General features: G+C 39.2%; 1 protein-coding gene across 9 annotated transcripts in view; it reads left to right on the top strand.

Annotated features, from left to right (window-relative positions):
• Positions 1 to 12,774, top strand: part of DTNA (dystrobrevin alpha) — a 220,473-nt gene that overhangs the window by 127,155 nt on the left and 80,544 nt on the right. For all 9 annotated transcript variants that reach the window (XM_056484548.1, XM_056484554.1, XM_056484549.1 and 6 more), the window contains exon 3: positions 3,414 to 3,494. In XM_056484548.1, the coding sequence (XP_056340523.1) occupies positions 3,414 to 3,494 (81 nt within the window). The remainder of the gene's footprint in view (positions 1 to 3,413; positions 3,495 to 12,774) is intronic.

Raw genomic sequence — 12,774 nt, 5'->3', positions numbered from 1 at the left:
CACTGAACTTTGCATTCTGAGAGCCCCTCAGATACCTGTGTGTGTGTGGAGGGTGTGCTTCACTGAAATCCAAGTTCATTCTGAGCTGCTCCTGGCTGGGTACAAGCCCACATATTTAACATATTTAACAAAAACCATGTGCTCCTGATGCCCTGTGTATTGTGGGCCATGTGAAGCTTCTATACATGGGCATTACCCATGGTGATAGGTAAACTCCACAACCTGCCAATATCAGAGGAAGAAAATTCATGAAGTAACAGCTTTTGCCAGTGGTTTCACTTCTTAGGACCTACATCTGCAAGTCTGTGATTAATACCCCACAATAATTTTACAAAGTGGGTCATGTTCCAGACTACACAAGATAGAAAAGAGAGAAAAAAGAATTAAATCCGACTTTTCAAGTCTTTTTAAGTGGAAGTTTGTCCTGAACAAGGAATAGAAAGATTTGATTCTAACTTTAAATTTGGACCACTGTGGTTTTCCCTGAATTTTGAGAGGTCCCTTTCTTTTTCAGAACTGAGGTCCTTTTTTATTTCCGTTCTTTCAGAAGAGGAATCCTTCTAGTTCCAAACTACAAACATTTGTGAATTAATATCATAATCATTATCCCCTTCTGTAGAGTCCTGTTGTTAAAGCTTGTCTTATAACTCAAAATGCTCTATTGGACATCAAGCTCCTAGGTCTTAGTCTTACCTTAGTCTGACCTGACATGCCCATCAGAACTGATGAAGAGTTCAAAATGTACATCACTGGCACATATTTTCCAGCAAGAAAACAGCAGCCAAAGTTGCAGTATGTCCCTTTGTGACTTTTGTAAACATCAAACAGTGTTGCATGACATGAGCATATTCAAAGGAAACAGAGTGAGGCACTGCCAGCAGCCAGAAGGAAGGAGACATCACTGGCAATCCCATAGGGAAGTTATAAATTTTCTGTCTTGTTTGCCATTCTCAGTCCTGCACTACTTTTTTTTCAGGGCTCTCCATCATGTAAGTGATGGCTTTTTTCTACAGAATCTATTTGACAAATAGATCTCTGACTGTGGCAAAATGTGAATCATGACAAAACTAAATTGTCTGTTCCAGGGCCTTACCAGCAACACCTACTCCCCAGATAATATCAAAATAATACCATCCACTGTGTGTGCAAATAGTAAAAAAAAAAAAAAAAAAAAAAAAAAAAAGAGCAACACTGCCTACAAATTTGTTTATTTAGGATTATTACTGAGACCTCAGAAGCTCAGTGAACCAGAGCCTCACTTTGCTTTCACTCTTTAAATCTTGTTAAAAGGCTGAAGTTTCATAAAGGAAGTTTTTTGGTAGTTTTCACTAAAGTTAAGAAAGGAGAAGTTACCTTCATTTTACTTATTTCTCTTGTTAAAAAGGAAAGACTTAGTGTTGCTTTATCCTCCCTTTCACCTGCAAAGAAATTTTCCTAAAGCTGTCAGTGAGATACTAATGGAGAAGGAAAAAAGCCTGTATGATTTTAACAATAAAGGATATGATGGAAAAAACTCACAAAAATACTTCCCATACCTGATGTTAAGTATCCAGAGGTAATTTCTCCTAGGAGCAGATGGTGCAGCTGGCAAAAGGGAGTAGCTGGGAAGGCTGTGTGGGAGAATTTGTTCAGAGAAAGAGTAAAATCTAGGGAGAATATAGAGTATCATTCTCATTTTCATCTCATAGGCCAGAGCACATTTGAAAAATTTGGTCTGAAGGATGACATTGTTTAGGGAAGTGTGGGTGAGCAGTGCTGCCACAGGCAGAATGGAAGCTTCAGGCAAGATTTATCAGGGAAGGAAGCCTTCCAATTGAGTCACAAGGTGCAGAAAGGTTTCCTCACTCTGGAAACTCCTTCCCAGAGAGTAGTCTGAGTAGAGCTCCATCCCATCCTAGTCCCAGACTTGATCAAGAGTTTATTTCTTAAGGATTATATAGAGGTAATTGATACTTTATATAGGAATAAAATAAATATGTATTTAAATTTATTAATATAACAATGGAACTAAAATTTTCAAATCAAGATTATTTAGCAGGTAGTATAGATATTTATAGCTAATTATATTGGACACTATTTATTGAATAAATTATTTCAAAAGTAGCTTGATAAAATACAGATCGGTTTTACTAATCCGTGTCAACGCTGTAGGCAAATCTCTTCCACTTGGCCTCAAAGAAAAACCTTGAGGGGTGTCCCCACTCAAAGGGGGAATTGCCAAATATATATCCAGAAGGAGCATGTGAGAAGTCCCTGCCATTGAAAAATGGAACTGAGCTTTTATAGTGTAAAGTGACTGTCTGTCTAATATTTCTAGCCTATGTGTGCCAGCTCAGCAGGTTTAGGTAAGTTATCAGTACCATCACTTGTTGCTTCCTTTATAGGAACTTGGTGTGCCACATCCTCACCAGTGCTGACTTCTGTCAGGCAAGACTGTTTTTCATGTCCCCAGAAGATTTAGCTTTGGGATTGTGGAGTCAGGCTGGTCTCAGTGTTCCTGAACACCTAAAGCAGTGTGATCCACCTTCTCCATCCATCACTGATAACTTATGCAAATGGGAGAAAATCTGAGCTGTTTTACCACCACTTAGAGTGTCCTGCTACAGATGTGGCCACATGTTCAGCAGTTCAGCTGGGAAATCTTAAAGCATTTAGGGAGCTTGTGTAAAAGCAGGGCTGTATTATTCTCCTTTTACATCCTGATTGTACCTTGTTTGGATGAGTTTGTGCCAGGTTCTGTGCCAGGTTCTTCCCCCATACTGGCCCCTGTGTACTGTCCTTGTTTGCTCCCATCTCTTGGAGAGCTGCTTTTGAAATCTTACTGTATCTTTATGTTGCAGCAGCCAGGGCTGAGCTTTGTGTGAAGCATAGAGCTGACCCTCAGAGGTCTGCATTGCATATACAGAGAATATACCTCCACAAAATGGAGAAAGGCCTAACACCCCTTGTCATTGCCCCCTTCTGCAGATTGCCATAAGTCTTTACATTACAGCACAGTGTGTTTTCTGATCTGGTTTGCTGGCAATACCTTGCTCTGGTGTGGCATATCAGCTAAAGATATTTGTTATGTGCTTTTTTTGGCTAAATATTAAAATTCCACTGAGGTTTTTCCTGCTTTTGGAGCCTGGCCAGTGTGTCTTTTAGCCTGCAGCTTGACCAGATTGTTCTTCACAGTGACAGACACAGTGGGCTGACTATTCGTTGCCTTCCTTTATAAAATTCTTTTAACACTGTAGCTCCTGACATTCCCCTTGTTACTCCTTACTCCTCTCTAGTCTCTGCAAAGGAGAGAGCCTTGAAAATTGTTAAATGGAGGCAGCTCATGTGTCCTCTTTGTTCTCTGGCTTCCCTGCCAGCAAAGATACACACAGGTCATGTTCCATCCAAATGTCACCGTTGTTCTCTTCCACTAGGGGCTCAGGATCTGGATCGCATCCGTTTGTCCACCTACCGAACAGCGTGCAAGCTGAGATTTGTTCAGAAGAAGTGCAACTGTAAGTATGCCAGCACTGCCTTCACCTGCCATTGTCACAAGCTTTCCCCTGCACTCCCTGGTGTCCTTCACACCACTGACAAAGCAGGACTGTGTGATCTGGCATTGCAAAGGACACTAATTAGTGTGCCTGCACAGACTTCAAATATTAACCTGTTTACATGAGGAACTTGCCTCAAATATGCCAGGGATTCAGTCATAGAAGGCTGGGTCAGGATACAGGCCACAACTTTAATTAATAAGTATGTTAAGTGCATTCTCCAGTGTTCTTGTGAAATAGCATTTGTAAGTGTCAGCAGGGCCCTGCAAATTAAATGCTTTTGTAGCAGCTCTGTGAGAAAATGCTGCTTATAGTCCTCTTCTATTTAGACTGCACCAAAGTAAGTGCAATGATGGTCAGACCTCTCTATTTCCAGAAGTCCAGCTAGACACAGCTCTTCTGAGAGGGTGAACCTGATTGTAATCTCTGTATATGTGTCTTACTCCCTCTAGGTTTTATTGGGAAATTTCCCACTTGATTAGTGACTTTTTTTAACTTCTCTTCTGAGATTCAGTCTTTTCCCTTTATGGCTGCATTTTCTATTAGCACAGTCATGTGCTGTGAGCTTTAAAGGGGAAATACATATAAAATCTGTAATGGAGTGTATCCTTTCTTCTCCACCCAAAATAGTATGCAAATACTTAGAATGGAAGGTTTGGGTATATGTGCTTTCCGCACCAACTTAAAAAAAGACCCTAACCCAAGGGCACTTTTGTCAGCAGTAGGGAGAGGACCAACACAGAGAAATCAAGTGGGTTTTAGTCCTCACATATAGACTAGAATGACAACCTGGCTATGCTTCTGCTACACACAGTGGTAAGTATGTTGAAAAATGCTCACTATAGACAGAAATTTACCACCTTGTTAAGTTCCTAGTTTTGGGGTTACATCTGTCTGTGTTACAGAAATGTTTAGCTAAGCTGTCCAAACATACTGGAGAGGCCAAGTTGTGATGGAAAAATGTTTTGGAGAGTATTTACTGTGTTATTAGCCACAGAGCTGATTGTTTAATCACTTTTGTAGCACACTTCTCATATTTTTAATATGTCCTTAGCTGAAGTATGAATTGAAGGTTTGGTGTTGCATTATAAGCAGTCTGCCAGACACAAAACCCAGGGGGGGGTTTAGTACCTGCTCAGCAGCTGGCTTTTCCCATTCAGGAGCAAATGTGTTGAAAGACACTATTATGTTGCATTCAGTTGTTTATTTTTTTTAAATCTTGTGTTTAGAAGGATGACATTTTCACTTCATTTTCATGCTAACAGAATACAGTAGTCTGAGGTGACAAAAGTATCCAATTAAATGGATGGTGATAGCAAGGCATGTATGCAAGTGCATGCAAAGCAAATGAAAAAAACCTAATGGGTAACAATAGCCTTATTGCTGGGAGTGTCTGTCTGGCTGCAAATATCCTGGTTGTTAATCTTAATTTTGTGCCTCTTATTTATCAACTGTGGTCTGTTTTTTGTGGAACTGTTGGTTCTCTTCATAGAATATTAGTGCAGGTGCCCTGCAGTTTGCCAGCTTGTGCCAAGTTGCACATGGACAGGACGTAGCTTCTGGTCTCTACTGATAACCTAGTAATTTGCTGATCTTGTTTAAAGATTTATACTGTATCAATCTCTTCTTAAGGAAAAAAAATAAATAAAAGGAGAAACTTTAAATGTCATCCTAAATATTAGGTTCTGTGCAACTTGAGGAATGATGCCTGCTGCTCTGGAACAGGCTGGATTATGTGTCTTTTCATCATCAAGTACAGTTTTCTTCTCAGTGTTTCAAGTAGACTGCTGCTCTCCCAGGTGGGTTTCTCTTATCAATGGGAAAAGAAGTCATTCATTCTCTGACAGCTATTCAAGCAATGGCTGTCCAAGAAAGACCTGCTAAACATAGAAACACTGAACTGAGCACTGCCCTTGAAATGGTTAATATCAGACCTCTGGCTCATGTCAGCTACTGTTTTGGGGTTTTTTTTTTCCCTACAGATATTGTCATTATGCACCACTAACAGTAATGAGACAAAAAAGATAAAGGGGTCATGGGGAAAAAAACCTTTCTGCTGCATCTGAGCTGGTTCATTTACAGTAGAATATAATTCTACTTTTTTATATATATATATATAATTCTACATTGCTCAAAGACAGTCCTGCTCCACTCCCAGTGCATAGCACTTCCTGTCACTCAAGCCACCCGTTTTCTTTCAGCTGTGCTCTCCTGCCCTGCCCTGACACACTGGCCCAGACTTACTAGGGAAAAATTGCTTGGAAAGACTGTATTTGAGGGGTTCTTTTAGAGCTAACTTAATAAATTGCAGAGAGCTGCTCTTGGCTACAGGCTGAAGGTGTATGAGGATGGAAGCAGAGAGCTGCTTTGAGTGCCAGAAGTGTTTGTTCCAAGGAAGGCAGAGCAGAGGCTTTATTAGCACCATCTTTTTTACCTGGAGGTGCCCATTAGCATAGGCAGTCATGGCATATTGTTTAACAGGCAGCCACACTTGTCACACACAGTGCACTGTTTGTTTCTGCTGCCTTTAATGCAGACACAGACACAGGTTCATCTCCTGGCCTCACTTTGTGAATTCTTCTCTCTGTACAAAAGCAGAAAAAACATATTATTTTTTCTGAAACCTTCAGCAGCAGGCTGGGTTTTACTGGCAGTGTGCAATGGGCAAAAATCATATTCTGAGAGCCATTCTCTCTTGTAGAATTTCTCCTGAAACTAGTTAAAATTGTCTGGGCTAAAATTACAGAGAATATGACAATTTACCACCTTTTACCAGAATATCATTGCATATGTTGCACCTTGAGTACTACCACTATTGATCAAATAATTTGCTTTGCGAAATTATTTCATTTTCATAAGAAGAAGATTTCTTTGCAGATATATAGCCAACAGTCTTCAAAATTGCAAACACATGTCTTTCTGATAATTCTGTACAACTTTGGGAAAATATTCCGTGTGTGGAAAGTATTGCTTTTGTAAAAATGTCCCTGAGTATTTAAAGTGGCAGTTTAAATACAATCATCAAAGTGTGAAAAATAGTTATCAGTCATTGCAATTACTTGCCAAACAGGATGGAATTTAATCCAGTCCAGCCTTGTTCTTCAGAAAAGCAAGAAATTCTTCTTAAGGACTAATTAAAAAAGTAGATAAATTTGAAAAATGTTATCTTTCAAAGAAAAACTCCTGCAAATTTAAGCATTCCTCTTTACCTAAGTTAACACTGCAAATAAATAATAATAACATTTACAAATTATTGTTGCCACACCTCTGAGTCTGCTAAGTGCCCAAATGTGGTATGCAATATGTGACAAAAATCCCAAAAGCAGAAGACATGGAAAATTCTGAATGCAGAAATCCTAAAAGCTTGGAAACCTTGTTAATTCACCATGAATATAAACTAATTTTATGCTTCTTATTTCTGCTGACAATTTCTAAAATTGGAAATAATGAAAAGAGAAACTCTATAGGTAATGTAGGTACTTTTGAGAATGTGGTAGGTATAAAAAGAGATAATTGCAGGCTACTTGCTGATTGCTTTGCAAAATTCCTGTAGCAAAAGACCTGTTGCAATAGCTATAATCTTCCCTTAGTTATAAATACCAGCACAAGACATAGATGCCTTTTCTGGAAAACAAAAAAAAAGAAAATCAAATAAATACTAAAGTCTTGAGAAGATGTTGAGATTTGGGCATGAATAATTCCAAATAAATATGAAGAGTTGTGGACAGATGGACCTTGGAGAACACATTGCTGGTGATTATGTCATCTTGAAATCCAAGAATGTAAAGCCAGGAGTGTGTGAGCTGACTGTGGCCACTTTACTGCTGGATAGTGTTGGATATGCTCTTGGAAACAGCAGCATCCTAATTATTTGAGGTTAAATTTAATTATTTGGGGTAATAAAAGCAACTAGGAAGCAGGTACAGAAACAGGTACAAACCTGCTATGTGTTTCTTCCAGTCTGTACTGTACAAAATATACCAAATAGGAATACTTTATCATACAGGTTTTCTAAATGTGCTTTAAAGATGGTCTTAGTGCATGCTGCAAGAATCAAGGAGGGAGATGGAAAAACTACAGGTGAGCACTGTGGGGTCTGAAACAGTCATAGAACTTGAAAACCCTATGAACCAATGTTGCTCTCACCAAGTTGAACAGCAGAGTCTTGTTCTTTACTTGGCTGTGCATTGGAGCAGGTTTTGGAGCACTTCTCAGCAAACATAACTCCTGCTCAGAGCCCCTTACTGCCAGGAAAATGCTGTCTTTGCAAGGTTGATTTGCTGCTGTTTATCCATGGCATCCAGACACAGAAGCATCTTAGGCTTTCCTAAAACAAGAATGAAAGATCAATGACAGCAGTTAGACCTATCTCAGCATTCACCAGTATCCAGAACCACCAAACCCCACAATTCATTATTATCCCCAGTGATCATTGTGCTGTTGATTTATTTTAGTACTTCTTTCTCAGTGAATTTATTAACATGCTGAGATGAAATACCATGTTCCCGTGCAAATTCCCTCTGGGGTATTGTAAGAACCAGGAGTAGGACATAACAACATATCATAATCATACCATTAAATATCACTCACTAATACAGAACAATATGGCTGGAAAACTACTGCTGTCCATGATGAACTATCCTGAATGTGTTTTGAGATCATTATGTGATTGTCCCTGCAAAAGCAGACTTTGCTGATTTCCCTAAATCAGAATAAATCATTGACAGTTGAAAGTGTGAATCAAAAGTTGTGCTGGTGATGGTAACATGTGGCTTTATTAATGCAGACATAAAGGGAGCTTGTTTTTCTGGCTGTTTAATCTCAACACCTTAGGGTATTGGTGTCTTTGTTTCTCCCTTTAATATTGTTCACTGTGAGTGATTTTTAATTTTTTTTACATTCTTTTGGCCTATCCCCATTATAGTACAGCAGTTTCCACATAGGGAGCACATCTACCATGTCTGTGATGGACACCTTATGTACATCCAAGGCAGTCTCCTCCACCTCCACCTTCTCTTTGTTCTGCTTCCTCTGGGCTTGTGTAGTCACAGCTGAGGCATGTAGGCATGTCAGCTTAACCTCCATACATGCTTTTGGGTGCTTCCCTGATCTGATCTGCCTTTTTACATTTGTTTTAAGTTAGAATAATTTCTCCCCTCCTGGAATGTAATAATCTCCTATGAAAATGAATGACAGTTACTGTGAATACATTATTTGTAGGTGCTTTTCTTAAAGCTCTTTTCTGTCTGTACTCTTAGACCTCCTGTAATGCTACAGTTAGCTGCTGAAAATGGGTTTGTCCTAGAAACTGACAATCTGGGTATGAAATGATGAGATCAGCCTGTATGAGCTACTGGACCCATCATCATGGCAAGCAATTTTTTTAAAATTATTTGATTTAACCTAAATAAAATTGCTAAGGTTTGGGGTTTGACTGTGTTTTTTCTGTGCTGGGCTGACACTTAATGTATCATTTTATCCCATCCCATTCAACACCACAAAATGAAAAGTCACAGTATCTGATACTTGTCATAAAAGGAAAGGATAAGTAAGTCTTGATTCCACTCTGGAAATGGTGCGTGACCTTTGTGTTATCCAGTGGCTGAGGAAGTTAACAGGACATCCAGGTTCAACTTACTTCTTCTGCATGAGAAAATCTGTGCTGATCCAAAAGAGTTCCCTCAACAGAAAGCTAGAGGACCCTCACAGTGTTGCAGTCTGTCCTGTTGATGTTTAACCACCAAATCTTTCATCTTTCCATGTTGATTTAGGACCATGTCACTGCTTCTCTTTGCTCAAATGAGACCTCTTGCCAGTGTAATATAAAGACATTTGTCCTTTGACTCAGTGAGCATTGGTTTTCTCAAATGTGAAATAGAGTGCACAACAAATGTGCAAAGGTGCAAGAATCCCATGAAGATCCCTGCCATGGCAGGAGGCATTCACTGTCACTATCCTGCCTTTTACATCCCAAGAACTGTATAGCCCATGCAATTTTGTACTTGCCCTTCTTTTACTCAGGATACTTACCATCAGAAACAGAGCTACCAAATTATGATGATTTACAAAATCGTTTAGATTAAATAATTTAATCCTTCATCCTACTCTTGTAGATTCCATGGTTAGTGCTTTGTTCTCATTGTTGGGTTTTATCCTTTTTCTCATTTTGTCTTGGAAGCAATAAAGCACAAGATAGTTTCAGTCTGGGTCACAGAGCAATCAAACTGAATGACAAGCAGTGTTGCCTACTTGAGAAGTGCAAAAGGTCTGCTTGGCTGCAATTTGAAGCAATCTGCCTCTTGAATTTGTGATCATGGGATCCTCATATTCTTCTAAACCTTGAGTAATGAGTCTTATATGAGATTTGCTTAAAATCCTATAATTTGGAAAGAGAATCACCATTTTTGCATTCCTATTTTTGTTTTTCATTGTTGACCACCTTGGATATTGTATGATCTGCTTATTACTATTACATAAAGGTAGAGGCTGGAAATATTACTTGTGTTCTTTGTTTTCTATTTTAATGAAAGCCAAGCTTTAAAAGTTCCCTTAAAATGAGTGACATTATTCACATGGCTCCAAGAGATACAGCCTTAAAGAGAAGCCACTCTATATTACAAGAGTCATGATACCATTGTGTAAGTTACTAATTCTGGTATCCTGCAGTATTTGAAGAATGGAAAGAGAGATGAGTTAGTGATTTTAAAAACTTTTTTGTTCCTTTGTCTTCACCAACGACTTAAAGACTAAATGCTTCTGGAATTGCTAGTACTGTTCCATATGGGTTTCCAGGCAACTATGGAAAAAGGATGCATATATTATACATTCTTCATTATGCATCAATTATTTAATCAAAAGTTCAAAAGGGCTTGATTTAGCATATTCCCTGCAGACAAATCCTTAGTCTGTAAGTGTTCACTCAGAGCACAATATCCTGAAAATAGATTCAGATTTTCTTTTCCTTTCAACTGTAAAAGTTTATTAATATGCTTGACAATCATAATAGCTGTTAGAGAGCTGGCATATAACCTGTATATTTGGCATGTTCATTGAGGGACTGCTGTTCAGTCTTTTCTTCAGTGTTAGCATGAAGTGTACTCTTGTTATATAAGAGGCTTTTGTTATCTCAGATGTCCCTGAGTATTTGCTCTTAAAGGCTGCCACTGCAAGTCTGTCTCATCCAAGACTGAGACAAGAACCATTGGATATTTGGAATTAATTTTAATGTCAAAAGAGTGGAACAAGGATATGTACCTTAAAACTCTTATATTCTCAGTTGCTTAGAGATTGATTTTTCAAACATCCCCATGATCCCGAGTGGCTCCTGTTGAAAACAGGAGTTGCGGAAGATTGTCAGCTAATATTATTCTGTTCTTAAAGGACGAAAATGACTGATTTGGCTTTCTTTAAGTCAGAAGTTGACAGACATGTGGCCTAGGTCACGTCACAAGTATACCTAGATGCTGCCCTCTGCTACACAGGTGGCACAGCTCTGCCTGAATGCAGACAGCTTTTGTAATTGGATCATAGCTGAAAATCTCTTCCTACTGACTCCTGAACTCTGTGAAGACTGCCATGACTGTGCTATTTCTGATGGCTTTCCTGATGAACGTGTAAGTTTGGACAGTCTGTTCTGTTCCCCACTCATGTCTCTGAACATCTGCTTCTGGTAATAGGCATCACTCACCTTTGTCTGGCAGCCTTTGGCTTAGTTTCCCCAAGCCAGAAAGTTTTTGTATCCTGTTTCACATTGGTCCTCTTAATAAATACTTCAAACAAAAGGAAATTATTATTATTATCATTATCATTATCATTATCATTATTATCTTGATAATCTTGTATACAGTCTACAGATTCCAAAATGTGTGTGGACGTACTGTTTCATTGAAACCAACCAGTACCTTGGTGATCACAGAATCACTGTATCTTCTGATTCTTTGTGTGAGAGCTTTTTCTTCTTTCACCCTCATGTTTTCCCTTGGTCTGTGGCTGTATTTTTAAGTCTCCTTCACTATTTCCCTGTCCCTTCTTCAGCTTCATGTCATTATCTGTGGCATTTGCTTTATCTGTGACTTCTCTGCAACCTTCATTCGTTTGTCTGCCCTCTCTTTTCCTGTTATTCTCTTGGTTCCAAGAACCTTTTTTCAGGCAAACCCTCTCTTACACTTGAGCCTTTGTTCCCTTTCCTTGGGCTGTTCTGGTCTATCCTGTTTGGGTCTTTTGCTGGGTCTGCCCTGATGTCCCATGAGCACCTCCATAATGTGTCAGAGTGCATTAAGCAGTGTGATTTAATGCCTGTCTCATATGGGTCATTCTCATGGGGGTTTTTCTGTATGACATCCTGTTTATGTGGCAAGGGGAAAAAGAAGTAAAAAGTCATCTTTGAAGCAGTAATCAGTGAGTTTGGTGATTGTGGTCCTTTGTTCCTAAGGACCATTATCTTGAAGCCCTGTGTCTCCATTCTGGACTCAAGGCAATTATTCTTGAGGAGTCATACATGAGCTCAGTCTGTACATACATGTTTGCTGTAGAAACTAAGGGACTTGCAGATTCCCGACAGGATAAACTGGATTATTTTGCTCAATATGTGTGTTGTAGTACTGCATTCACAGAATAACAGAATTATTTAGGTTGGAAAAAATATCCAAGATCATCAAGTCCAACCTTTGACCCATCACTGTCTTGTCAACTAGACCAAAGTTCCACCAACTAACTCCCTAGGCAGCCTGTTTCAATGCTTAACAACCCTTTCACTAAATAAATTCCTCCTCATGTTTTGAACTCCTTCTGCATTGCATCTGCCAAGTTGGGAATTTTGCTGAACTTTTTTTACCCTTTTTAAGCCATCAGTCAGCTCAGGAGAAGGAGTAGGCACTACACAGCTTTCCTCCACCTTAACCACACAGTCTGCACCATCTTCCTGCCTGAACTGTGGTCTCCATCACAGCCTGACACAGATAGTCTGATTTATCTGCAGCCATTCCTCATTCCTGTCTCCAGTAACTTCTGAAAAAAAGCCCACTGTGGAGTCAGCCACAGCCAGTGGTGAAAGTTCTCAGCGATTGTGCAATTCCTCAGGGTGAAGACGGCAAACAGTCCTCAAAAGAAAAGTCAGAATGTGGGACCTGATTATAATTCTCTCCTCCTGTAATTCCCAAAGAGTGTTTTTTTGCATGCTTGTTATCAGTTACATCAAAAGTTTGTGTAACTCTAGTAATAGAAATCAACTTCATAACACCCA

Source organism: Oenanthe melanoleuca, chromosome 2 (assembly GCF_029582105.1).
Source record: "Oenanthe melanoleuca isolate GR-GAL-2019-014 chromosome 2, OMel1.0, whole genome shotgun sequence".
Lineage (NCBI taxonomy): Eukaryota > Metazoa > Chordata > Aves > Passeriformes > Muscicapidae > Oenanthe > Oenanthe melanoleuca.
Note: the sequence above shows the minus strand (reverse complement) of the source record. Positions and strands in the feature narration are given on the sequence as shown.